We start from the raw sequence: 26,513 nt of genomic DNA, 5'->3' as shown, positions 1-26,513 counted from the left end.
TTAGAATATGATGCTATCCTGGTCCTGCCATATTTTCATTGCATTGGACAAAAATTTTATACTGTATACTGGGTGTGAAATCATATGAAATAACATAGCCCAGAAATTTAAATATATAACAAACCACATGAGGTTACACATAATCAGCCTTTAACTGTTACCCAGAGCTTACTATGCATAAATATTCACATCCCATCTATTCAAGATATGAGAATGATGCAGTATTGAAAGACTAAGAACTTGATTACCAGGAAAGGAAAAAAAATAAGTAAATGCAGAAGGAACTAAAATGGTCAGATAAGAGAAAACAAAATTAAAAGCAAACAAAAAATAAAACCTCGTCAGGAGGCAACTAAAAATAACCAGATGTTTAAAATCCACATACAGAAATGTTAAAAATATTTTAGTATTTTTAATGTTTCACATGGACATATGAATAGTATACAACTCAGTGAAAATAATCATCAAAAATGGAAAATTAGGAAAAAAGAGGAAGGCAAAAGCCAAGAATAACAAATATGCTCATACGATTTTCAAAGAAATCCTTACTAATATGATGGAATAAATGCCTGAAGTACTAACAATTAGAAAAAGTTATTGAAGTTAGAAACTAATTAATAATGAGAACATTTGTCTGTGGACTTAATTATATTATGCCAGTTATAACAACCTTATAATGTAGGAATTTTTACTATTTCTTGTAAATATGGAAAGTGAGACAAAGTAGTTAATAATTCAAACTAGGATCTTTTATCTATTTCAGATTTCTCATGCTGATCTATGAATGAAACTGCTATATATATTTTAAATTTATAATAATATACTCTCTTATTCTCTTGAAATAGTTTTAGGGATTGATTAGTATCTCCCTAATTTTCTTTAGCTGACTTTAGTCAACATCCCTTTCTGAGAATCTATAGCAGCTGATGTCCTCTGCAGAATATAGGTACAACGTGTATTTCCTGAACATATGAGTGAGGCAGGGCATAAAATAAGAACATAATTCACAATACAAAACTTTCTTTAATGATTAAATAAGTAGTATTTATCCCTGGGCTGGTATTTATTATCCTAATACATCATGTCAGTAGGACTTCCAAATAGCTAGGATTAGACCTTCTTATCCAATGTTATTTTTTTACAAATGGCTTCACAACTACTTTTTCCCTAAATTAGCTTTTGTGAAAATGAAATACCTTATAAAATGGAATTCAAATTTCTGAGCTTTGGAGAACCTCTTTAGGTTATTGAAAGCATAAAGAATGAACTTACAGTACCTAACTTAACCAATGGAATATCTCTGCTATGAATTTAAGACCAATTTCAAATGAAGCGTATCTTTCTTGATGTACATTCACATTTTTAGGCATGACTTTATTGTGTAAAGCAAGGATTTTCTCAAACAGGTTGATTTAATGGAGACGAGTCTGTGTTTTTATATATACATTTTTTATCATAAATTTAGTTATTTCAACACTATAAATAATTTTCTGAGAACTTATAGAATCTATAATATGTACTTTGTAACCTTTTTTTGAGGAATGTAGTATGTTTTAAGACAATATCACCAAAAATGTCTGTGATCTTTGCTTACCACTAACTTGCTATGTGAAACTAGTTATATAATTTCTTGTCTCTCCTCAGTTCTTTCATCTCAAAAATGGGCATAATGCTGACAGTAGCTACTACTTAGAATTGCTAAGATAAAAAGATACAAATTTCTTTATGAACAACACATAATTATGTGCAAATGAAGTAACGGTAACATTAATACTGGCCATTAACATTTTTTAAGTATTAACCATGTCTCCAACACTGTGCTAAACACTTTTCATATATGAACTTGGCTAATCTTTTCATAAGCTCGGGGAAGTAGATACAACCAATCCAATTTTACAGACAATAAAATTCAAGCCAAGAGAAACCATACAATTTTCCCAGTTCCCACACACAGTGAGACATAGAGCTGAGATGTAATTGTACAGAATATTGAATCAGACTTTTGAATCCTTCAGTATTCACCATTATATATTTCTTCTATTTAAGTTAAAAACCTTTGAATGAAAGGACCAAGTTTCATATTTTTCTGGCATCTTTCATAACACATAATAATGTGGAATGTGTGTATCAATATTTATTTATCAAATTTAGTCACCAAAGTGTATATGCCCTTATAACTAACTGAAAAGTAAGCACAAAAATAAATAAATGTCAAGAAACTACATATATTGCATTATTAAAATTGTATATTACAGAAAATCTAGCTGAAATCATTGTGTAGGTGGGAAATGTCTGATATACATATTAGGTTGCACACTTGTGTTATTTTTATGATTTCATTGTTCTGTCAAAAGATGTTTCAGCCCAGTTGCATCAAACTTCTGCCCAGGTTAGTGTCCTGGTGGAAAACAGATGGCATGCACATAGGAGGTGACTGAAAGAGTGTTTAGTGAAGGTGCTCTTTATAATTGCCTGACGAGTGACAGGGAAGGCAAGGGATAGTAAGGTAACTCTTAGGGTTAGCAAGATCTGTAAGCCACCTTCCAGGTATCTATCCAAGGACTAAAGGGGCAAGGGAGGAAAGCACTGAGATACCAAGAGCTTTAGAAAAGCGGCACTCAAAATAAGCTAAGATTTCTGGAGGAAGGGCTCAGCCACCTACAACTCACAAAATATCAGCAGCGAGGGAGTCAAAGAACTCGATTACGAAGCCACATTCTGTTCCTGTCTTCCAATCTGATGGTGCTTTCCATTGGCCAAAAGCAACACAAAGCCAGAAGGCAAGAGAGCTTTTTGATACAGCTCCTAAAGGCCAAAGGAGGTTAGAGGACGGTGGAAAGTGTGTCTGGAGGAGCCAACAGAGAATATCCGCCACAACCACTGGAGAAAAGGGTCTCTTGTTAAAGGAAACATGGTCTCAATGATCTCAGATTAGTATCTATTGCATACAGCGGATATATTCCATGTCTTCTGCAATAAGTATTGCAGCAATCTATAATAGGGTAAATCCAGTGTGGTCCAAAAGTACACACTCAGACAACTTGTTCAGGATGGATTATACTTTCCTGAGCTTGGGAATATGAGGGACATATTCTGGGCCATCTTTTTCTTAATTCTTCATTGAGCAAAGGCAGTACTCCATGAGCAGCTTATAGGAGAGCCAAGAGTTTGCGAGAGCCCAGTGCTTGCTGTCTACCTAGTTACACTGACTAGATTGAATTTTAAAAACTCTCATTTGATTCATTCTTAAACCATATTTATAAGTGGCTTCTGCATTTTTGCAAAGCATGAGTTCAAATAAACCTACATGGTGTTTTGAAAATGTTCAGTGTGCTAAAAACAGTCACCCTTAAACAGGCCCAACATGCTTCAAGATAGTACTTGGTTTGAAAACATATTAAATAGTGAGGACCTCTCTGTGCCTTAGTTTCCCTAATTTTCCTTAAAAAATAATTTTGTGACTCTTTCCTGTATCTGACATTCTTTGATACCCTGTGTACTTTGACCAGGGTTTGGGGGCCATTGGGACTTTACAGACACAAGAGGACTCTCCTAGAAGCAGAATAGGATAAGAAATAACAAAGATTTAGGGAAACAGAAATATTTAAAAAAATCTTTTCCCTGGAAATTCCCTACTCTGCTCTTTTGTTTATAGTTCTTCATGGGATGAAAAGGATGTTCTGTTACATTTCTCTATTTCTGCAAAGAGAAGATTTAAATTTGGGGGAGATAGCTATTGGTTAAATAACTGGTTATAAATTGCAAATTTAACCTATGAAATAGTTTTATTTTTCCCATTACTTAGAAAGGGTTTCTAGAAAGGATATGGCACACACAAGTGCACACACAAACAAAAGGTATTGATCAACGAGCTAAACTGTCAATGAAGACACATACCTTTCCAGGTTTGGATTTCTCCATGTGCTGTTCCTCTACTTGGAATAATCTTCCTTTCAAAAAAATCACCTTCTAGAAAGCACTTCTCATACAGATCTACACTCAAAAATTTCTAACTCTGGGGATGTTTCTTTGACTTTCTTTAACTTTGTAAGACTTTCCCATTAAAGGAACTCATAGCACCATGACCTTCTCAGTAATGATATTTTTCATAGCTTACAATTAAATATTTATTTGTGTGATCATATAACTCATGCCATTATGCCTTTCCTAGAGTGTAAGCTCCATGAAGACAAACTGTTTTCTCTGTCCATTAGAGTGTACCCAGTGTCCTTCATATAGTAGACAGTCAAAAAGATTGGAGAGTCATCAAATGAGGTGCATTTTTCATGCAAGATTTGGTAACCTACCGCCCTATCTGTTTTGTGTTTGAGATGGACATGTTCTCCAAATACGTACCATAGACACTGGACAAGAGAAGTATTATCAAAAACTAAGAGTCTGATTCATGAAAAAACAATACCATGGTAAGTGACCTCTGTCCATATCATCTGAGAATAAGTGCTTGATCATTTTATTTTATTTGTTTTTCTCTGCAGGAATACTTCCAAAGCATCTACACTAAACCTACACTAGGTTTGTGTTCATAATCTGTATGTTAAAGTTCAAGCTCAGTACTGTTGACTTTCTGGACTGGTTAGTTCTCTGTCCACCCTGTGCATTGCCAGATGTTGAGCAGCATTCCTGCCCGCGACCCACCAGATGCTGGTAGCAGCTTCCCCTAACCCTGCAAGTAGAAATGAACAGAAATGTCTCTAGACATTGCCAAATGTCCTCTGGAGGATAAAAATTGCTCCTGGTTGATTATTATTATTCTAGAGGAATAACTCGACAGATTCACATTAATATATAAGTGTAATGGAAAGGTGCTGTTGAAATACTAGTGCAAAGTTTTTCCAATATACTTCACATTAAAAAGGAATAGTTCAGCATGTTAGTCCTCATTGCATGGCCAACAAAGAACATTATTAATTCAAATTGTTGCCATTCTTAATGGTTTTATTTTACAGTTTTGAAAATATCTTAATCTGTAATCATTCCCCTAGGGGTTTTCAAGTAAAAGTTGAGTCTGTATAAATCAAATAAATCAAGAAATAATAAGCTAGCATAGGTCAGACTTCTAATGTCTAAAATTTCACTTATGTTCCCTACGCTTTTAATTAAGTCTTTTGAATCTGATTTTGCATCTCAGGCACATAAGCGCACTTTAATATGGCTATGCAAATGAATGTACACTGAAAGCTTGAAAAATAGAATTAAGCAGAGTTTTAAAAGAAATTTAGTTGTGGTAAGTTGAGAATTTTAATTTAAACTCTACTACTCACAAAACACTTCTTGTGTTTCTTCAGGTACCAGATGGCTCGTTACCTTAAGGTAGACCAAAAAGAATTCTGAAGGTAAATGGATTTACCTTTCCTTTTTTGATGGCACACTAAAATAGTCCTGCTGGGTGACACTATTGTGCTGTAAATAAAACTAGATGAAGGGAAAGGTTGGCAATTATCCGAATCTAGATTAAGCAGGCAATTAAATTGAACAAGGTAGTCACAAAATGCATTTTTTTTGCTTCCAGGTTAAATACAAGATTGCTCCCCATTGATTTTATTTTGTGCATAAAATCCAGCCTCAATGTCCACATCAATGAAGTGGTTCTGTTAGGAATAACTACCTTCTACTTCAGAGTAGCAATGAAGATATGGTATACAAACAGGTGTATCAAATGATCTATGTCCAACAAAAAATATTTGAATTTTAAGGTGAATTGATAAAACCACTAAGATTTTATTTTTGAAATAAGTTTCCTATATATTGTTTACTTCTTCAAAAAATGCCTGTGGAAAAAATAATTTCTGTGGGTGGAATAAAACCGATTCTATAATTACCTTACAATAATTCATATCTTTCTACTTTTCTTCATATCCTTTAATAATTTAACATACAGACAGTTTTTCATTATAGAGAAGTGGTTATGTCTTTAACACTATTGCACGACAGCCTGGGGCAGTGGCTCATGCCTGTAATCCTAACACTCTGGGAGGCCGAGGTGGGAGGAAGGCTCAAGGTCAGGAGTTTGAAACCAGCCTAAGAAAGAGCGAGACCCCATCTCTACTAAAATAGAATGAAATTAATTGGCCAGCTAAAAATAATAGAAAAAAATTAGCCAAGCATGGTGGCACATGCCTATAGTCCCAGCTACTTGGGAGGCTGAGGCAGTAGGATTGCTTGAGCCCAGGAGTTTGAAGTTGCTGTGAGCTAGGCTGATGCCAGGGCACTCTAGCCCAGGCAACAAAGTGAGACCCCGTCTCAAAAAAACAAAACAAACAAACAAACAAAAAAACATTGTTGCATGAATACTATGAATCTCAGAAAAAGCAACCCTAGAAAAAAATCACGATGTATATCAGGAGCAACCCAAATACACTTGTTTTTATTTTCCTTTCCTTTTAACAAATTTTCTTCATGCTTACATGTTAACAATTATATTTACTTAAATTATGCTTTAAAAAATAAATGAAAACAGGTACTTGGTTTAAAAATATGACTAAAGTTCAAACTCATTACCTCTGCTGTTGTGTTTCTCAGTGTTTTTACTTCATTGTCATAATTGGGTCTTGCATTTATATGCCCCTGACAAATCACTTTTATGAGCAGCTTTCCAGGATACTACATAGAGGGGATTGTGCAACTTTTATTTTGGGGGCCTAAAAGGACTTGCACATTTATTGACACAATTCTGGGTGACATGGGTGTGTTCATGTGAATGTGTAAATGGGTCTTTCCACAGGGAATTTCACTGTATTTCTCTTTGACTGAGTATGAATTATGCTATTGATAGATTTATGAAATGTAATCCTCACTTTGATGGTCACAAATTGATTTACAACGTGACATATTCCTTCTTTCAAAAAACCTGAAGTTTTTTTTTTTTTTTTTCCTATTCTGCACATTACTTTTCAGTGGAAATGTCAGTTTCAAGCTTTTCTCAGGGAGTTATAATGGAGAAGTTCTGCTTCTGCATAATTTCTTATGTATTATATTCATAATAATGTTTGAGAGAGGAAACTAGATAAAGATTGTAAAAAATTGCAATGATAATCATATGAAATAGAAGGAATCTATCATTAACACAATTTGTAGCTCACCTTAGTATTTTACAGATATGACAGGAATCTTTAGCTTTATCTAATTATTTTTTAGCTCAAAGTAGAGAGATGTGTTTTTGAAAATGAAATATATCATGAAGTTTTAATGACTGTTTCCTTTCTTTCAGAGAAAAAGCAAGAAATTTTATAAAACTTAAAGCTGTTTTTTTCAGGATCCACAGAGAAAGATCAAAACCTTGAACCAAAACACGCCAATGTTTCAGATTTTGTTCACTTGTTTTAAAATCATAAACCCATTGGGCAAATTTGATGTTCAGGACAGGGACTGACAAACAAAATTTAGTTATTTCCCTTCAGCCTTGTATGATTAATAGTCCTGTTCGATAAAATAGGCTTTTCTTAGAGGAGATAATTGGGATTACAGAGGAGTATCTGAAAGGTTCAGAGAGAATAGGAAAGGTTTAAGCTTTCTTGCTGACCAAGACATGCAAAGTATATTCTAATAAAAAAACAAAAAACAACAAAAAACACAGTTAAGTAAAAAAATACGAAATCTAAGAAAAAAGTATAAAAATAGGAAATTATTATCTGAACTGTAGATATATGATATATGTACAAAATATATAAAAAATATATTTTATATATATATATACACATATATATATATAGTCATGAAGCATTGCCATCATGACATGCATGACAAGTTGTATTTTGTATTTACCGTAAGAAAGAAAGTCTAAGATCAACTGCTGTAAAACCCAATCACCATGGTGGGTAGACTATACTGAACATGTATTGATTTATAGATGATCCTATAGGAGGTCAGTGTACAGTTCTCAATTTACCTCTCTTAGAATTTACTTGGAAGACATGCTATTTAACTTTGATGTCTTAAAGAACTTTTATTTATTCCCTCTCCATTTTTTTTCCTTTTAATGGCTCTGGTCAATATTTGCAGCCTTGTTCTCCAGAGTAGACAAATGACTGTCACCTACTTGAGCATTTAATGTGAGGAATCCACAGGATTTTCTGAGTAAAATCTTGCTTTTAGAAGATACCTGCTTCCAGGTATCTTATCCACTCATATGTGAGGTGGTCTTCTATTCAAGCTTCTCATTTAGGTTTCTTAACTTCACAGGAGAACCTCATCCCTACATTCTGATGTTTACGGATCTTCCCCTAAGCAGAAATGCACCCTCCATCACAAAACCCCCATCCCTCTTTCTGATGCTGTCCTTCCACAAAAGCTCAAACTCAAGGATCAACAATTATGAATGATGATGAAGCAATATGCCTGCCATCCATTCCCCTAGATATTACAAATTTTATTCTTAAGTCAAACAAAACTTGAGAGTTCCATACGACAATGTTTTGTAGAAGTGTTGTTACTGTGTTGTGTCTCACCATAGAGTTTTGCTGAGCACTTTATAAGAAAAAAATTCATGAAACACACTACTGATTTTATCATAGGGATGTTATCTATAACATCACATTATTCCCCCTTATCAAGATCATAGGATATAGTTTTCTTATGCTTTTTAACCTGAAATATCTGTAATTTGTCTTAGCAAGCAGATCCTCTGAAGTCTGGGATTTGTCCTATTTTCCTTCTTTAGCGGCTAGGAAGTGCAGATACAATTTTTTGTCCTCTTTTGCTTCTCTTCAGGGAAGAAGCTCTGCCATAATCTTGTCTCACCTTTGCCACCATTTTCATGGTGGCATTTTATCAGGTTATCATTTATGTATTTCTGTAAGCCTTTAAAATATTTTTGGAATAAGACAAGCTATAAATATAAGAATGAATAAATGAATAAGTAAATGACAGAGAGTGTGTGAATACATAAATTAAAACTTCATCCTCTGAACAGAGAAGAAAAGGTCAAATGTTACTTAGCAAAACTCAGAAGCCAATTTGAAAGATTATTTCACATGAAACAAAAGGCGGTATAAGACTTTAGGAATAGTATAGCAAATTTATTTTAGCATGCTCTCTAGGAATTGTTCACAGATTTAGTTTTTTATAAGTGGCATGTTAATCATATATTCTATCTCACTTTCCTTACATCTGATATAAAATTGGGACTATGAATATCAAAATTCTACACAGGGGGCTGCCTTTCTGGGTTTTTATGACATTCTCCCAAAGTGAGTGATAGATACTACCCTTTAGGCTTCTTCATTTGTATGTACATGTATTTAGCCCTAACTAAAGGATAACACATATTTAAATCTTTCCAATTAAATTAGGGTAATACTAAATATAATGACAATACACTCTAATTATTCTAAGTTGCTGTGCTATATCCTACTCATTTGTAATTGCTCATCTTAATTTTTTTCTAAGAGTTCATTCAGCTATGAAGACATTTCTGCTCACTTAAGTAACTGTAAATTGACCAGAAATACCTAGATGATACAAAGTTCAAACAAAATCCCAAGATGTGTATAGTTTAACATATTTCTGTTAAGATTTCTTGGCTGATACTTTCGCTGGGTGTTAGAATTTCCCTGGATTTGAATCTTTACAATAATGATCCCTCACACCTCACCACCATCTCCCTTGTGCATGCTCTCCTTTAAGACACACCTCAAAACTTTTTAAAAAAAATTTTATTTATTTATTTTTACTTCAGGGTATTATGAAGGTACAAACATTTTGGTTACGTTTTATATCTTTGCCTCTCCCTCAGAACTTAACGTCTGCACAGAAAGCATTCTGATTTAAAGAAACCACACAGGTTGGTCCTGTGCTCTTTGTACTTTGAAATGTTTACATATTTTTATTGGTTGATTCCTATTTCTCATTCATTCAAACATAGATTTTTAATCCTTCTCGAGTCAATCGTATGAGAAAAATGAAGTTGCAAGAAAATAGCATTGAGAAAAAAGTTAAGAATTGTGGCTTGGTTACTGAATATTTCCAGCAGTTTAGTTTTGGGGGCCTTAGTTTTCTCACTTACAAATGAGACAGTTGGATTTTAAGATCTGTGAAGGTTCTGCCTGGCCTTAAGCACTATTATTTTTAATTTATTTTTACATACTTACACTTTTGTATATATGCTATTTTAAAAATTTTTTTATGCCTTCTATAACTTGTTGAATGGGATTTCCGGGTTTGATTTCTCTTTCTTTACCATTTAGTCATAATTATGACTCCGAGAAGAGTATACTGCTTATGTTAAACTAATAATGGACAATTATTTATAACAACTTTGTTGTATTTTCCAGTAAATTATTATTTTTTGTAACGTATTTTATCAGTGATAAAATACGCTCTATTTTCTGACAAATTCCCCACAGATATAGCAAAATATCAACAATCCTTCTCTGTTAATTGGGCTCTGGGTGACGGCATGTGTTCCCTGCTCTTCAGTCTGACCTACAGGGGTATTCTAATGGGCCACAGAACATATATTTCAAAGCAGCTGTAGCCTGAGAACATTTTGGAGACATGAGAAGTCAGCATGGCCTGGGTAGTCCCTATGTCTCCCCATTCTACCTTTCTCTCTGTCTTCATCATCAGCAGTCACCAGAAAGGTGTTTATTCCATTAACTTTGCCTAGTTATTCAAATGCAATAATGGCCTTATGTATGATTACCCCAGGTAGAATAGGTAAAGCAGAGAGAGAAATGCAAATTGGAATCTTAATATATGTGTATGATTTGTATAAGAATATATGTATGTTTTATATTATATGCAGTATTATATAATATGTATAAAAATATAGAAAAATACTTGTATATAATACATATATAGTAAAGAAATACTATGTAAAAAATACACATCTATATATGTATAAACATGTATTTATATGTGAATATATGTGTGTTATATCATATATTATGTATTTGGTATATATTTGGTATTTGGTATTATATATTATATGTTATTATATAATATATATTATATAATAATATATGTAATCAATATACCTAATATGTATATACAATGCTTACAATATATTTACTAATCAAAATAGTGTCTACTAAATACACATATGTATGTTATTTATTATATATTATTACTTTTTATATATATATATATATATATATAGTATATATATATATAGAGAGAGAGAGAGAGAGGGAGAGAAAGTGACAGAGATGCTATTCCTAAAAGCCTAGGCTCTGTGTTATAAAAACCAGAAAAATGAAACTTTAAAAGTTTATTTTTATTGTTGCTTCTTTCATTGTTGCTTTGATTTTAAAAGCTTTGTTTTAAATATCACCCAAGTGTTTACAGCCTGAACCTCAGAGTTGAGAAAAATGTGTGATAATATAAGAATTCAGCTCCACATTTGCCCCCTTACAGGCAGGGGAAACATGTAGTGCAGGTAGCACATCAGAATGCCGCAGACTTGGGAAGAGCCTGTGCACACGTCGGTTGGGTCTCTGGGAATGGAGAACCAGGGTGTCTAATTTGCCACTCAAGGTGCGTCCAGGGGAGCAGAGATGAAGGCAGAGCATACGTGGACAGAAAGGGCCTGAGAGAACAAGTGGGGCTTGAAAGTCATTTGGGGCTGGGTGCTGCTGTGTGGGGCATGGATCCCAGCGTGAGGAGGTGTTGGGTAAACAGCCCAAGTGAGACACCAGATGGAGGATGTGCTGAGCCTCGAGGTGCCAGCCGCAGCAAGTGAGCTCCATGGGGCTCCCCTGACAGGGATGTGAGCAGTGGATGCAACAGTATTAGAGTCCAAGACCCAGAATCAGATTGGACAAACTACATCCCAGTGGATGTCCTGGAGGAATGACAGCCAATACTTCTCCCTTAAAGTCTTTTTATCTTTGCAGGGAGATGGGAGCACAGAGATTCATAAAATTTGCATTTTAAATTGAAAGCGAGGACCTTGATGTGGCCCCAGTGGGAATAGGGGCTTGTGTGCCAAGTTAAGATTAATTACAGGGAAATGAACAAAGTTCCACATACTTGATACTGTGGCTATAAATGTCAAATATAACACAGTTGCACATCTTCATGCAGCATCTCAGTTCATCACAATGAAAATAAAATAAAGCAGACACTGTAGAAAGAATTGCAGATCTGGAGATTAGCTGAAACACCCTTGTTCATCACTAGCTACAGACAAGGGGATAGATTTACTAAAAGGCAATGCAAAATGGCCAAGCTAAGAACCACCAGAGCTGGGAGTACTTTCATTCCAGTGTGTTTTTCACTATGACAATCTGCAGGCTAATGATTGCCTCAGTGATCTAGAATCGACAGAATGGCAACCTTAACTAACCATTTTTAAATCGGAAAAAGATCCTTAATAGGAATTTCACAGAAAATTCCAACACCTTAACAAAACAAATGGATCTCCCCTTTCCACATTCACTAACTAAAAATTCTCATCTATAAGCAAGAATAAATTGTATAAATTCTCAATCCAAAGTACATAAAACCATATACTATAGTCCCTATTATTGTATATACATTTTCCATTTATTTAATCATAGGGATCATATTTAGTGGATGCTTCATTTCTCATGTCAACTCACCAAAGTTAGAATGGCTATTAGCAAAAAGACAAAGAAATAACAAATATTGGCAAGGATTCGGAGAAAAGGGAATTCCTATATACTATTGGTGGGAATGCAAATTCATGCAACCATTATAAAAAACAGTATTGGGGGAGGGTCCTCAAAAACCTAAAAATGGAACTGTCATATGAGATAGAAATCCTATGTCTGTGTATACATCAAATGGAATTGAAGTCAGTAGGTCAAAGAGAGATCTGCACTCATGTTCATTATAACATTTTTCCCAATAGCCAAGATATGGAATTAGCCTAAGTGTCCATCAATGGATGAATGGATAAAGAAAATATAGTGTGTGTGTATATATATATATATATATATATATGTGTGTGTGTGTGTGTGTGTGTGTGTGTACATACACACAGTAGAATTTCATTCAGTCATAAAACAGAATGAAATTCTGTCATTTGCATCAGCATCAACTGTTCATAACTATTTCCTCCTGTTGAACATTTAGATGATTCAGAATCTTCTCTAAAAGTTTCTGCCAATTCGGTGGACATGTATGGAAACAGCCTGAGGGTTCAAACATACCCTGAGAACAAAAGGAACAAAAACTGCCCAGAATTCAAAAGGCAAATATTGCTTTTAGACTTGAAGAATGGCTCTATCTGACTAATCCATTTTTAGGAGATGAAGTACAGTAACATGTTATTCAATATAACAAACATAGCAGCCAGGTCATCAGAATGCAACTTCTATTTATGGATTGCCAAAGTATGTGATCCAACATTTTAGAAGTTTAAAATTTAGAAAAAAAAGAAAAATCCTTAAAATTTGTAAATGAGTCTTCATAAAAAAAGAAAAAACAACGTGATTTTTACCATCCTTTCCCCAATTTGAATTATGAAGTGCTTTATTGGTCCTGGAAATTAAGTATTGATTTTTAAAGTCATACTTAGACAATTTTGCTAAGGAAAGGAATCTGTGAAAATAGTTTGCTATTAGTATTCATTTAAAGACATCAGTACTTTATGCTTCTAACAGTATATTGCAATGCTTGAATCAATAGTCAAAGGTAAATTATATTTAATTAAGTACAAAAAAGCATATAATAGTTGAAAACCAAGATGCTAATGGATAGAAACAGCTAATTCTGATTTTCTATAAACTCATTGCAGAATTCTAAAGAAGATATATAACCAACATATTTTGTCGATAGCAATTTTTACATAAAGTTTATTTCTTTAATGATTTTTTTCAACATTAAAGGTTGTTATCTTTATTTTAATGATACTTTTAGAAAATCTTAGCATAATGTATGGAATAGACAATAGATTTTCATTTTATTTCCATTGATATAATTAGTTACAGATCTTTGTGTACTCCAGAATAGATAGGAACAATAACAGAAGAAACCTTGATATGGCATGAATCTTTTCTTTTAATAAATTTAGAACAGATTTAGAATTATAGAAAAATTGAGAAGATAGTATAGTTTCCATATACTGCACATTTAGTTTCTAATGTATGTACCATAACATTAGTATGGTACATTTGTTAAAATTAATGGACCAATATTAATAAATTATTATTAAGTAAAGTTAATCTTTATTCAAAGTCCTTAGATGTTTTTCTAAGGTCATTTTTTATTTCCAGGATCCTACTCAGGATAACACATCACATTTCATCATCGTGCCGAAATGTCACGTGCTATCAAAATGCAATGCGTAGGCTCCTCTTGGCTGCAACAGTTGTCAGAGTTTGCTTGCTTTTTATGACTTTGACTGTTTTGATGAGTATTGCTCAGCTATTTTGTAAAATGCCCTATTTTATTGGAATTTGTCTGATTTATTTTTCATGATTAGAATGGGGTTGTGGGCCTTGGGGAGGAAGACCAGATAGGTAAAGTCCCATTTGTACTCCATATTATCAAGTGTGAATACTATCAACACAACTTACTGTTGGTAATGGTGACTTTGATCACCTGGCTCTTCTGCTTGAGAGATTTACCTGCTATCCTTATTTATTTACTTAGTCATTTATCTATATCAGTATGGACTCAAGGGAGCACTTCCTACTACTACAAGATACTCCAGAAGCAACTTGTATATCTCTCTCCGGAGTCCTAGGCTCATCTATTTCTCCAAGGAGCCCTGGGTAGCAGAAGCATTCCTTGCTACAGGGATGTCATTGTTTCTAGGACCTTTCAGCGACAAGGCTAGAGATGTGGGTATACTAGTCTGTGTATGGCCTGAGTTTTAATCAATCATCAAGCAAAATAGATGCTTTGCCTTAACATTGTCTGTACTCTTGGACTTGTTCAGTGTAACAAATAATGTAATAAATAATAAAACAATAAATAAATAAAATAAATAAATAATAAAACAAATAATGTTTTAATATTTTCTTTGCAATTTTAAAGGGATATAGTAAGGTGTAATGAATTACTAGTCTCCAAATTGATAACTAATGGCAATAATAATTAATCTTTGGTTTTCTATTAAATAAAAACAAACATACATAATTATGTTATAAAAATCTGCATTGTTTAACTACTCCTGAAACATTACTAAGTAGAAATTTTAAAGACTATTGATAGTCTGGTGTATGTTGTTTTATGTTGTATTTTTGTATTTTTGGTTTTGTATTTTTGGTTTACCCGATCAGGATAACAGTAAACTAATAATTCATCAAAAGATGTAGCATGGGCTAATCTTTCAAATTCAACTAATCTAGTCAACTAATGCACCAATTATATATCAAATAATTTAAAGAGTTAAAGGAAAGTGTTTTCAAGCTGTTGGATGGTGATTCTATGAGATTAATTTGTTGTCAATAGGAGTGTATTTATCTTTTAGGTAATACCATTGCTTCTTAATTTTAATTTGTAACTAATCTCACCTAGGAGTTCATAAATATATTAATATAGCATTATACAAAATTATGTATTTTAAAAATCTCTAAATTTTTAATAAGAACATAAAATCAAATATTGTCCAAATGACCTAGGAAAGTTTTTCTAAAGATGTTTATTGTTTCAGTAGTTCACAAATAACTAAGATTACAAAATCAAATATTTTACCTTTTTACTTTTTAAAAATTTTCATTTCTGAGATTAACCATTTTCCAATTCATTTATTATTATAAATATGATAGTGTTGATGTAATAGGATTGCAACAGTTTTCCAATTCGGTATAATAATTTGATCTCAGTAGTAAATCAAGACAAGAAATTAATTAAGTTGATTTAGTTGGAATGCATCCCTTTTTTTAATTTGAATGTTTTCATTTCTCCATGAAAATTCATCACTGAAATAATCAGATAAGCATTTAAAAATAAATGAATAGATTCAACTTTAAATATAGACTTTTAATTTACCAAAAACTATATTACTGAAAAATATATTATGTCTAATATAAATTTTCATTTTAAAGAAATATCAAAAAGCAAATCTATTTAAAAAAAAAAGAAGAGAGAAACTAGGAAAATGCCCCCAGATCATATTTTAAGCTAATAAAATGATACACCATTAGAATATATAATGGGATTTTAAGAATACTTTCTAAATGAAAGATGAGAAATAGTATGAAACATTTAAATGTACTTTTGAAATTTATTTAAAAGTTCTGAGAAAAAGTGATAGGCTCTGGGTTAAACTGAAGCAGCCACAGGATGTGTGGCCATGTGGGTTTGGATGCATGTATTGAAATTTCAATGGATTTGTTGGCGATGTTTCCTCAAGTATATTCTGTGGCACATGAGTGCAATGAGACATTAATAGTTGTGATTCAAAATAAGGGTCTTCTGATAAATAAAATGTGGGAGATATGCATTAAACAAAATAAATAGGTTTTTTTTTGTTTGTTTGTTTGTTTGGGAGGTTTTTGCTGCAAAATTTGAAAGAGCCTTTGCTATACAAGTGTGCTTCATGAATCTCCAAGCAAGAACATTTTCCCAATTTCACTTGATCAGACAGACAAATTGATGACTTCAGAACACAAAAGTTCTACCCTGTTCATTAACAGAGGTATCTTCATCAAAGTCTACAATATGCCATGCATTTCATACATAATATCACATTTCATCTTTGTAACAAACTATGAATTTGTTATTATCAATTTCTCTTCTATAGATAACAAAACTGAGGATTAAAAAAACAAATAACCTTCTCAGGCTCAGTCAATTTAAAATAAGCAGTTAGAAATATGAATCCCTTTCTACCTAGAGTCCTCCATCACTCTTTCTCCTATCTACATAGCTTTAGAAAAATTTTAGGATATAGATGATATTTTCTATGTTACATGGATAATTATCGGTGAAACAACAAAAGAGTATTAAAAGGCTATGGGAACTTACCACCTTCATTAACTCCATCAATCCTTCCTTTAAACCATCCCAGTTAACTGTACACACTAACTAAAAACAATGTGTTTGCTAGGCATAGGTGGCAAAGTTTTCACTCCAATTTGATAGCATTCCTTGAACCCTTCTATAAGAGAAATTCTGGAGAGTCCACTGACAATAACTTTTCTTTTTGCTAATCATCTCAAATATAAATCACACTCACTTTAAGTTCTTTAGTTACCCAGAATAACTAAGAGCGACAGTTTATTTCTCTTATATTTAACTTCAGTTTAGTATACATAGTTATACAAGTGCATACACAAGTCCATACACAATAGGACATAATTTAATGGCAGGAGCTCAAAACCTGAGGTCAGAATAGCTAGTTTCTGAATGAAAACCGGGTATCACAAACCTTACAGAAAAAGTAACTACAGTTGAGGTCCATGTAGTATTAACGTTAGTCCTGTAATGTCAATCTTAAATAAGGAGGTGAATGATGCAGGTAAAATCATAAGGCAAAAGATCTGTTCATTTGCACAAATTTGTTAACATTAACCAGGCATTCCCTTTTTATCATACTATCAGATGACCTCTCTCTTATTTTTCAAGGGCCAGTTGAAGTTTTCAAGTTCACATTAGGAACAACATGCTTTTCAAAGCACAAGTATTTCTCTTAGGGTGACTCTACTGTGGGCCAAACAGATCTTCCTATAAACAAAGGCAACTCTCCTCTGAGTTTCTCTCCCAGGTTTGGTAGCATGAACCCACTCTGCCCGTACGCTATGCATTTGGAAGCCTGAACGTATTCCAAGTTGACTATGCAATTGATATACTAAACCCACGGCAGAACATTAATTAAAAACTCTCAAAGAATAATACTTAAAAATGTTTAAAAGCATCTATGTTGGAGGTCTAATGAAAAAGTTTAGTGGTAACATAGATTATAAAATCACCAAAATGTAAGCTTCAAGGAGGTAGATGTGTTTGACCTCTTTGTTCACTCTTATATGTGGTGCACCTAAAATTGTGTCTGGCTCTTGGTAGGAGAGTAAAAACTCAATATCTGCTGAATGAAGAATGAACATTAAAATGATAAAAGAATTAAGTGCTTAAAAAATAAAAATCATGAGTTTTTTACACTTGAGCAAAAAGATAAACAAATATAGTCCTTATTGTAACTTTGGTGATCTTTGGGTTAAAATATTCAAAAATGATGCTACAGCCAATGTACTGACATAAAGTAATTTGGGACCTCTCCTAAGGAAATAAAAGCATTGGAATAATTATGTTGTTACTATAACTTTCAAAACCATTCATATACATTTTCACAATATGGTACACTTAATTGCATAATAGTAATATATTTATTTATTGGTTTGTTGGCACATTAAAAAAATCAGTGTATTTGATTCTCCCTTATAAAATAGGAAAGGTAAATATCATTACTACTAGTTCACAGATGAAGAGATTCAGGCTCAAAAATATTAAATGTCTTATAAAGATATACCCCATCAAGTCTTAAGTTCTTGTTCAGGTAGAAAATATTAATAATACTAAAAAAATAACAATAGCAATAATAATGCAACTAATGTATCCAAATATTGTTCAAAGTCCTTTCATATTCTACTCTTAGCAATGACACCGGGAGGTTTGCAGTTATTTTAATTCAATTTCTGAGAAGCAAAAGCAATGACCTGGTAAGACCATATAACTCCCACTAAGAGATACATATATCGAGTAAATCACGGAAGTGGGACTCTAACCTATGCTTTCTGACACCAAAACATGTGTCAGAAAGCCTGGCTACCCACTTACTCACATCTTAATCCTATGGTTTTACCATGACTTCTATGATTGCACATGTTGAAATGATGCACACAAATAGACTACATGAATATATCTTTCTGTTATTATAAATGTGACCTATTTACCCCAGAAATTGCATATTCACATGGAATTGGTTTTGTTTTCCCATTAACGGTGGTAGCCCACCATCTACTAAATTACCTAAGTCCCACTCTAAACTATTAGTTATAAATTGGCTACCCATTTGATTAAGGAGGGTAGTTGTGATTGTGAAGCTCACACTAATTGTGTGTGATAATTCACTTCTCGTTGACATACACTGGTATATACAGAGACGCAGAAATGACCCAGGCAACCCCACAGAATTCCCAGTTGTCTTTCTCTTCTGTGCAAGCTGCTAGGAAACTTCTCAAATGCAGTAGTAATGTTTCGGGCACTGTATCCTACAGATCTCTTTTATGTCTCTTAACCATTCCATAAGGTTGCAAACTTTCCAACAGACATTCACAGTATGTGCTCAAACCCTGTGTATATGCATAATCAGTGACCTCTCACATATTTGATATGCATGAATTTTATTTTAAATTTTATACCTTTTCTCAATAGCTGAGGTTTAAGCAGACAGTCTGGTAAGAAAAGTAGACCAGTAATGAATTCATTCAAGCATTTGAGTGCCTTCTCTCTATAAAGACAGAGTACTAAATGCCTGGTGTTTATGCTGTACTTTACTTCAGGATATTCTAAGTCACTGAAAAACCTGAAAAAGCTAACAATCAAGCACCTCTTTTTTTGGTTGCTTGATTGGTTGGATGGTTGGTGGTTTGTTGGAAAGGCAAAGAAGAGATAAGAGATGATTTTCTCATTTCTTCTCTCTCTCTCTCTCTCTCTCTCTCTCTCTCTCTCTCTCACACACACACACACACACACACACACACACACACACATACACTTTTGCTTAGTCCCCAACCCCTTTGATGTTTTGTATGCAATGTTGGACTGACACAAGAAACTCCCTGTAGAAAGGCAGGTTTCCTCTGAGCTAAAGCTGGTTTCCATGGTGCTGAATTGTCCATTTAAAAGTATGCGTGGGTCCGTAGGTGCATACAGGGCACCAGTGCCCGTGCCAACCACAGGTCATTCAAGGCCAGAAAGAATAAGACATTTGTACTGCACATAAACAGCACAAGGCCATGCAATTTTATTTTATGCATTTTGGCTCCAATTTAGAAAAAGGAAATCTCATTATCTCGTGGCTTATATTTTAAGGTCAGTTAATCATGTAGGTTGTTTTCACTTTGAAAACTACTTTTAAAGGGATGATTTTGTGATTGCTTGGTGCTTGGATAAATACTCAGATCTGTAAACAAATGTATCTCAAAGCATCCTTTTCCATCCCTCTACCTTGGTTTCCTTTAGATTTGGGGACTGTAGGAAAGGAAAATGCTACCCTAAGTTGGTTGTACAGGCAGGAGGATATGTTGGCTGGGATAGCCATTTCTAGTATCCTTAGATTTGTCTCTTTCAAAGAATATACTATGCAAGCAGAACACCAATGAAGTTACGAAGCACTGGAAATTTTAACACACACTCATTTCTTATTTTGTATTGTTCACAGTATTTTTTACCAGGGTGAGTAGAGTTGATTGCATCCCAAAAGCAGGATATTAAGCCTGGAGCACATCTCAGATGAAGGATATTTTAGTTATGAGTAGTATTGACTTTTTTAAGAAGAAATACTTGGAAATGTTTTAGTAGAGTCTAAACTACCTAATAACATGTACATTATCTATAGTCTAGCAAAACATAAGTCTACAGTAAAAGTTAGTATTGGTGATCTTTTCCTTCCCTGAAACCTAGATCCCACATGCCTAGAGAAAATGCAAACGAAAGTAGTAAATTTCTATTTTTTTTTAAAGAAAATGAGTATGTTCAGTGACAAAAACAAAACGAAACAAAACACTAGTTTCTTAAATTTGTAAATGGGCTGGCTAATTGCAGGTGAGACCTAGCATAGTAATTGAGAAATTTCAGCTGCTCAAGAGCATCACTATGGGAGTGCCTTGCAGTGGTCCCTCACATGGTCTGTCAGTTCCTGGAAAGGGTGTGAGTTAAAAGTCCTCAGAGCTCAGGGCTTCACTCTTGCTGCTTTTAAGTGGGAGATGGGAGATGGGAGAAGCTGGGAACCCCATGTAGTGTAGGGACTTCACTTGTGGCTGTGGCTTTCAGAGGTTGGGGAAGATGGGGGCAAGTGAGACTAAGAGAACAGAAGCTGGGTTAAGTTTGAAAGGAAATGAGGTGAAGAGCTTTGTCAACCTCCAAAGCTCAGAAATTCCTCTATGCTCCACAGATCAAATCTTGGTGGTGTGTGCTGGGCATTTAGGTCCAGGAGTTCATGGCCCTTCCTTGCCTTTTGCACTCTTCAGGCTGCCGCACCTAGGATCCCCACATTTAGCCTTGAGTCTCTTTCTATCTCAGCTGAGATCAGGGCTCAGGCTCAGAGTCTCCCAGGGAGTCCCCTGGCCTGGGGATAGATAGGATCATACTGGGTGGCAGGCAGGCGGTCCAAATTTGGGAGCAAGTGGGAAACTTAAGTGCCTGTTGGTGTTGCTAACTGATCCTCCTCCTCACTCCTTGAACTTTCAGCCAGAAGTCAGGTCCGGACTCTGCCCTACTGGAGTGGAAACCTCCAGACTTTGCAGACTCTCCGTGGAAGAACCCAACTTAGGGATGAAAACTTGGAGGCTTTGGGCTAGCAGGCTCTAGGATATCCCCACGTCCCTGGTGGTCCCGGTATTCTACTCGGTATCCCGGCATGCTTGCGAGTACCCAGAGCCCAGGTTGCGAGGCACCGGGGCTGCGGATCTGGACCGCAAGACACCCACCCATGCGTTTTGGAGAGCTTACCTGCGCGCCCAACTCAAGTGGCTGCAGCAGCGCGCGACTCCTCACCCAGAGTAGAGTGCCAGCCCCTATGAACCTGATTCCCTGCACTTTTGCCCGCGTTCCCAGAGCACCAATTGAAAAACCCGCCATCTGTACCTCCCGGGGAAGTCAGAGACCCGCCAAGAGGGGAGCAATGATCTCTCTCTCTCTCTCTCTCTCTCTCTCTCTCTCTCTCTCTCTCTCTCTCTCTCTCTCTCTCTCTCTCTCTCTTTTGTAGAGCCTCCTGTGCGCTCTGACCTCCACTATCCCCCAGCTCCTGCCCTCTCCCCAGCGCGCGCTTCGCCCGCGACCCGCAGCGTTCGCGCCGCCCGCGGGAGCGACCAAGTCCCCGGAGCCCGCAGCCTGGGGCGCTCCTCTGGGCTCACTCACCGATCCTAAGTACTTGCGGGGCGCTCTGGGGGAGGACGTAGCAGAGGAAATAGAGGAGTGTCCAGCTGGTGTCCCTGGTCCAGAGCCCAGGCTGGGCGACGAGTGTGCCGCGCTCCATCTTCCTAGCTTCTTAATTCATGCCGAGACACAGCCGCTGCCGCACGCCCGCAAGTTGCACCCCCCTTGGGCCAGGTCCCCACCTCATCCTCCCTGGATGCTCCGGGTCCGCACTCCGCACGCTGTCCCCAGAGCGAGATCGAGGAAACCCGCGTGGGAACGCGGAGCTGGCTGGCAAGGCTGAGCTCGCTCGGGGCTCCTCGCTTCTGTCGCTAGCCCATCACCGCTCCTCCTCCTCCTCCTCCATCGGCCGCGGACCGCGGAGGATCAGCGCGCTCCTCTTCCCGGAGCCCAGAGACCAGCCGAGGAAAGTTGCTGCCCCAATTTGCGGGAACGTCTCCCGCATTCGTCCTCTGGTCGGATGCAAAAGTCAGGGGCAGGTGGAGGATGCAGACAGAGGAGGCGAAAAGGGGAAAGAAGGCGAACGGAGGAGAGAGGGTACCGGGTGAGTTGGTGCAGGGCTGTGATGAGCTCTAGCAGGTTAACTGGGATCCTGGGATCGGAGCCACGCTCTTGCTTCTCTCAATCCTCGCTTTCCTCCTCCCCTCTCTGGCCCCACCCTTTATTTACTGCCCGCCCCAACCCCACTGATCGAGATACACACACACACACACACGCACGCACGCACGCACACACACACACACACACACACACACGCACGCGCGCGCACACAAACACACGCACCCAGAGGCACGCTCATTCTCTCTCTCCCTCAACTTTGCGCTCTGCTGCCGGAAAGTCAATTGAGTGTTGCATCCTCCAGGCAGATCAAATCTAAACTATTGGTCCGAACAGAGGCAGCCTCTGCTATCTGCTCTGAGTGGCCAGAGGGACCTCCTAGGTAATGTCCCTGTGCTCCTATTAGGGGGTCTTAGAGACGTCCAACTATGGCTGGTCCTATCATTTAATGGAAAATTGTGTTTTTGAGCACCAGTATTTCAGAGACCATCGGTGCTCCCGTTTTAACTCTGACAAGGATGAAGAAGAGAAGGAGGAGGAAAGGAAAGAGAAACCTTCAGTACTCTAAGATTATATAGTGGCTTCTTGGCTATTTGGATTCGAGATAATTTCTTGTAAATTGCTTCTATTTACACGTGCAGAACTGGGAAAGAAGCAGTCTCCAGAGCCGCTGCTTTTCTTGATTTCTTTAGACTGCCACGTTTGAACACTGGAAGATAGGCTATTTTAACAATGTAGGTTTGGAGACCATTTCTTTACAGAAGGACAAGGACACTTCTCTGGGGAAATCAGTATCTGATCATGTTGGTTTAATTTCCTTAGCGTTTTGTAGGGAATGTTCTATACAAATGTTTGCTAGTTCTATGTGAATGCATCATACAGATTTTTTTTTCTAAGTATTGATTTTGGAACACTAATTGAAACTGAGTCAATTCTTATGAAAAACAGGTCCACAGTTACGTGGGCCTAGAATGGGAAACAATTGCAAACGAAATCTAATATATCTTAAAATGAATTTATTCATTTATTCAACAAATAACTACTGAGTATTTTGTATGTGGTGCCAAATACTAAATTTTTCGCTGAAGGCCCAAGGGAGGCTAGAACTTCACTGCCGGAAGGTGGTCATTTCACACATTCAGTAGTATGCCTCATTCTGGGCACTTTGAAATGGCAATTGACAAAATAGAACATAGCTGCAAATAAGAAGAGAGACTGATATGGATTTAGGAATGTCTGTTATACATGGGAAGACTGAGGACACCAAGAAGAATTAGGGGTATATACTGGCTATCTTCAGAAATTTGAAGAGATCTCATGTTAAAAGAAAGTAGTCCCAGTCAGTGTTAGTTAAATGAGAAGAAATTAGAAAAATAAGAATGATGGATGGAAATTGCAGAAGAGTTTATAAATTCCACCTCATTTGGGGGGAGCAATTTCTAAAACCAGAGAGTGTCTAACAATGAATGGCATGACCTGCTTCAGAAGAGTCAAACTCTCCATTCATTCATTTGCTCACTTATTATATTTCATGCACATTTACTGGGAAACTATGATGTGTGAGGCAGTGTGCCAAGCCCTGGAGAAATAGCAAGGATACGGATATTGCCATCCTGAAACTCATAGGCTTTAAATAAGTATGGCCATGAACATGGCCATAGCAAAAAGCAAAAAAGGAATCTAACCTCGTTTGGGAGTTTGGGAAGGACTTGTTGAAGGAGTGATGTTTCAAAACTCAAAGAATGGGTAGTTTATAAGTGATTGGTAAGTATTTCTTAAAGCAAGAATAAATGCAAAAACTGTTAGATGGCTTATTTTTAAACCTAAAGATTTGTGATGAGCCCATTAAGTAGTCATTTTTTTCTTGACACGTCCAAGGCCAATCTATAGTAGATATTGTATGGCTAGAATTTGAGAATCCAAGATCTAGAATGAAGTCAGCTTTTGAACAAACTATGTTTAAATTCTGGTTTTACCAATTTCTAGTTTTTTAGCCTTGGTTAAATTGCTTTTTCTCTCTGTAGTAGGTGACTTGTACTTACCCACATCTAGTTCTCTCCCTCTCTAACATATGAAAGCCTGTACCTTTTTAGTTAGGTGGAATCATGTGACTATTTGCCAATGAAATGTGAGTGGAAGCTCACCACTTCCAACTGAAAAGGAAGGCAATGGATAGATTCTACATGGTCCTGCAGGACTATCTTTCCTTGCCAAAGTACTTCCAAAAGCCACAAGTTCTAGAGGTCAAGAAGAAAGAATCCTGGATCCCTGAGTTACATTTTGCAAGGGGGTTGATCGGAATAGTTGTCAGGCCAGCAACATACTTGTGACAAATCAGTCACAATTCAATGCTATGTTTTAATCCACTAACATGTTGAGTTGTTTGTTACTGCAGCATCACCTACTATTAACTGATAAACTCTCTATGATTTATTATCCTCATTTGTAGGATTAGAATAATAATAGCACTCTAGGGCCATTGGAGGATTATATGAGCTATTGCATATCAAGTGTTTCCCAAAACCCTTGTTACTCAGTATACATTAATTCGTTTGTGGTGATTACTTTTTCTGGTTAAAATCCTTGCATACATTTGTGGTTGTAATATGCCCCAGATTACAGATATTAAAATATTTTGTTTGATGGGAAAGAAGTCAACAATATTGGTCCAACTAATAGTATACTAATCATAATTAGTCCAATACAATTTAAGGAAATTTTGTTACTTTTTAACTGTGTTACCTTTGGACTGTGAGTAAACAGTTCATTTTGGTAGTTAGAGATATTAGAGAGATTGCCATATTCTAGAGCATGTTTCTTAAAGAATAAATGACACACTTAAGTTTCTTTTCTGTATCATCTGTAAAATTCTATAAAGCTTAAAATGGAAATATATTTCCTTGTTAAAATGCTTCCCTCTACTGCTCATGTATACAGGCTCATGGTGTTGAGTTACTCATGAGTGATCTGCAGCTGCTGTTAATTTGTGTTGTGCTTTTTAGAAGGACTGTATTTTGTGCATGTATGCATCCAGTTTTTTGTGGGTTTTTTTGACCAAAATGATTCTGGTAATCACTCTTGATTCACAATTTTTCATTGTGCCCTCTTAAGAATAAAAATGTTCAACTGAATGCATGCTATCTTTTTCCCCTTCCCCAAATCTTAAGCTTAAGTTGATACACTGTGGTTAATAATAAATCAGTACAATAGTGTGCAGCATTGTGCTTTCTATGAGAGCTGGTGGCATTACTTAGATACTAATCCATTGAAAATTACTTAATATTTAGAAGATAACTGGATACAAAGAAAAATTGCTTAAAGTAAGCTAAGGAATACAGATGTTATACTATGTTTTCAAAATGTGGTAAGTATACTTGAGTATACTTATAATGTTACCCAGGTCACTGAAATCAAAAGATCAAGTGGCTTTTAGAGCCTGCTGAGAACTTGTAGCCGATTTAGGATCAAAATCCTGAATTCTGGGCTTCTTTTTTATATTCTTTCTTGCTCGGTGATGCCACATATTTCTATGACATTAAATACTACCTTTAAAGCAAAGATCCCCAAATTTGTCTTTTGCTCAGATCTCGCCTCTGAACTCTGGATTCATGCAGCCAACTCTACCACTTCTAACTGACTCAACATCTCAATGTCTTTTTTCTTAGCTTTAATTTGCATTTCTTTTTCTAATTTCACAATATTATGGGGGTACAAATGTTTAGGTTACATATATTGCCTTTGCCCTGCCTGAGTCAGAGCTTCAAGCATGTCCATTCCCCAGACAGTGCTCACCACACCCATTAGGTGTGAGTATACCTACTCCCTCCCCCACACCTGCCTGACACCTGATGAAAGTTATTACTATATATGCACTTATGTGTTGATCAGTTAATACCAATTTGATGGTGAGTACATGTGGTGCTTGTTTT

The 26,513-nt window shown here is 35.9% G+C and overlaps 1 protein-coding gene across 6 annotated transcripts in view; it reads right to left on the bottom strand.

Annotated features, from left to right (window-relative positions):
• The window catches only part of GRIK1 (glutamate ionotropic receptor kainate type subunit 1), a 383,917-nt gene extending 361,259 nt beyond the window's left edge, over positions 1 to 22,658 (bottom strand). For all 6 annotated transcript variants that reach the window (XM_020284806.2, XM_012780941.3, XM_012780946.2 and 3 more), the window contains exon 1: positions 22,009 to 22,658. In XM_020284806.2, coding sequence (XP_020140395.1) covers positions 22,009 to 22,126 — 118 coding nt within the window. In that variant the 5' untranslated portion in view covers positions 22,127 to 22,658. The remainder of the gene's footprint in view (positions 1 to 22,008) is intronic.
• Between the last annotated feature and the right edge of the window lie 3,855 nt (positions 22,659 to 26,513).

Source organism: Microcebus murinus, chromosome 1 (genome assembly GCF_040939455.1).
Source record: "Microcebus murinus isolate Inina chromosome 1, M.murinus_Inina_mat1.0, whole genome shotgun sequence".
In the NCBI taxonomy this organism is placed as follows: domain Eukaryota; kingdom Metazoa; phylum Chordata; class Mammalia; order Primates; family Cheirogaleidae; genus Microcebus; species Microcebus murinus.
Note: the sequence above shows the minus strand (reverse complement) of the source record. Positions and strands in the feature narration are given on the sequence as shown.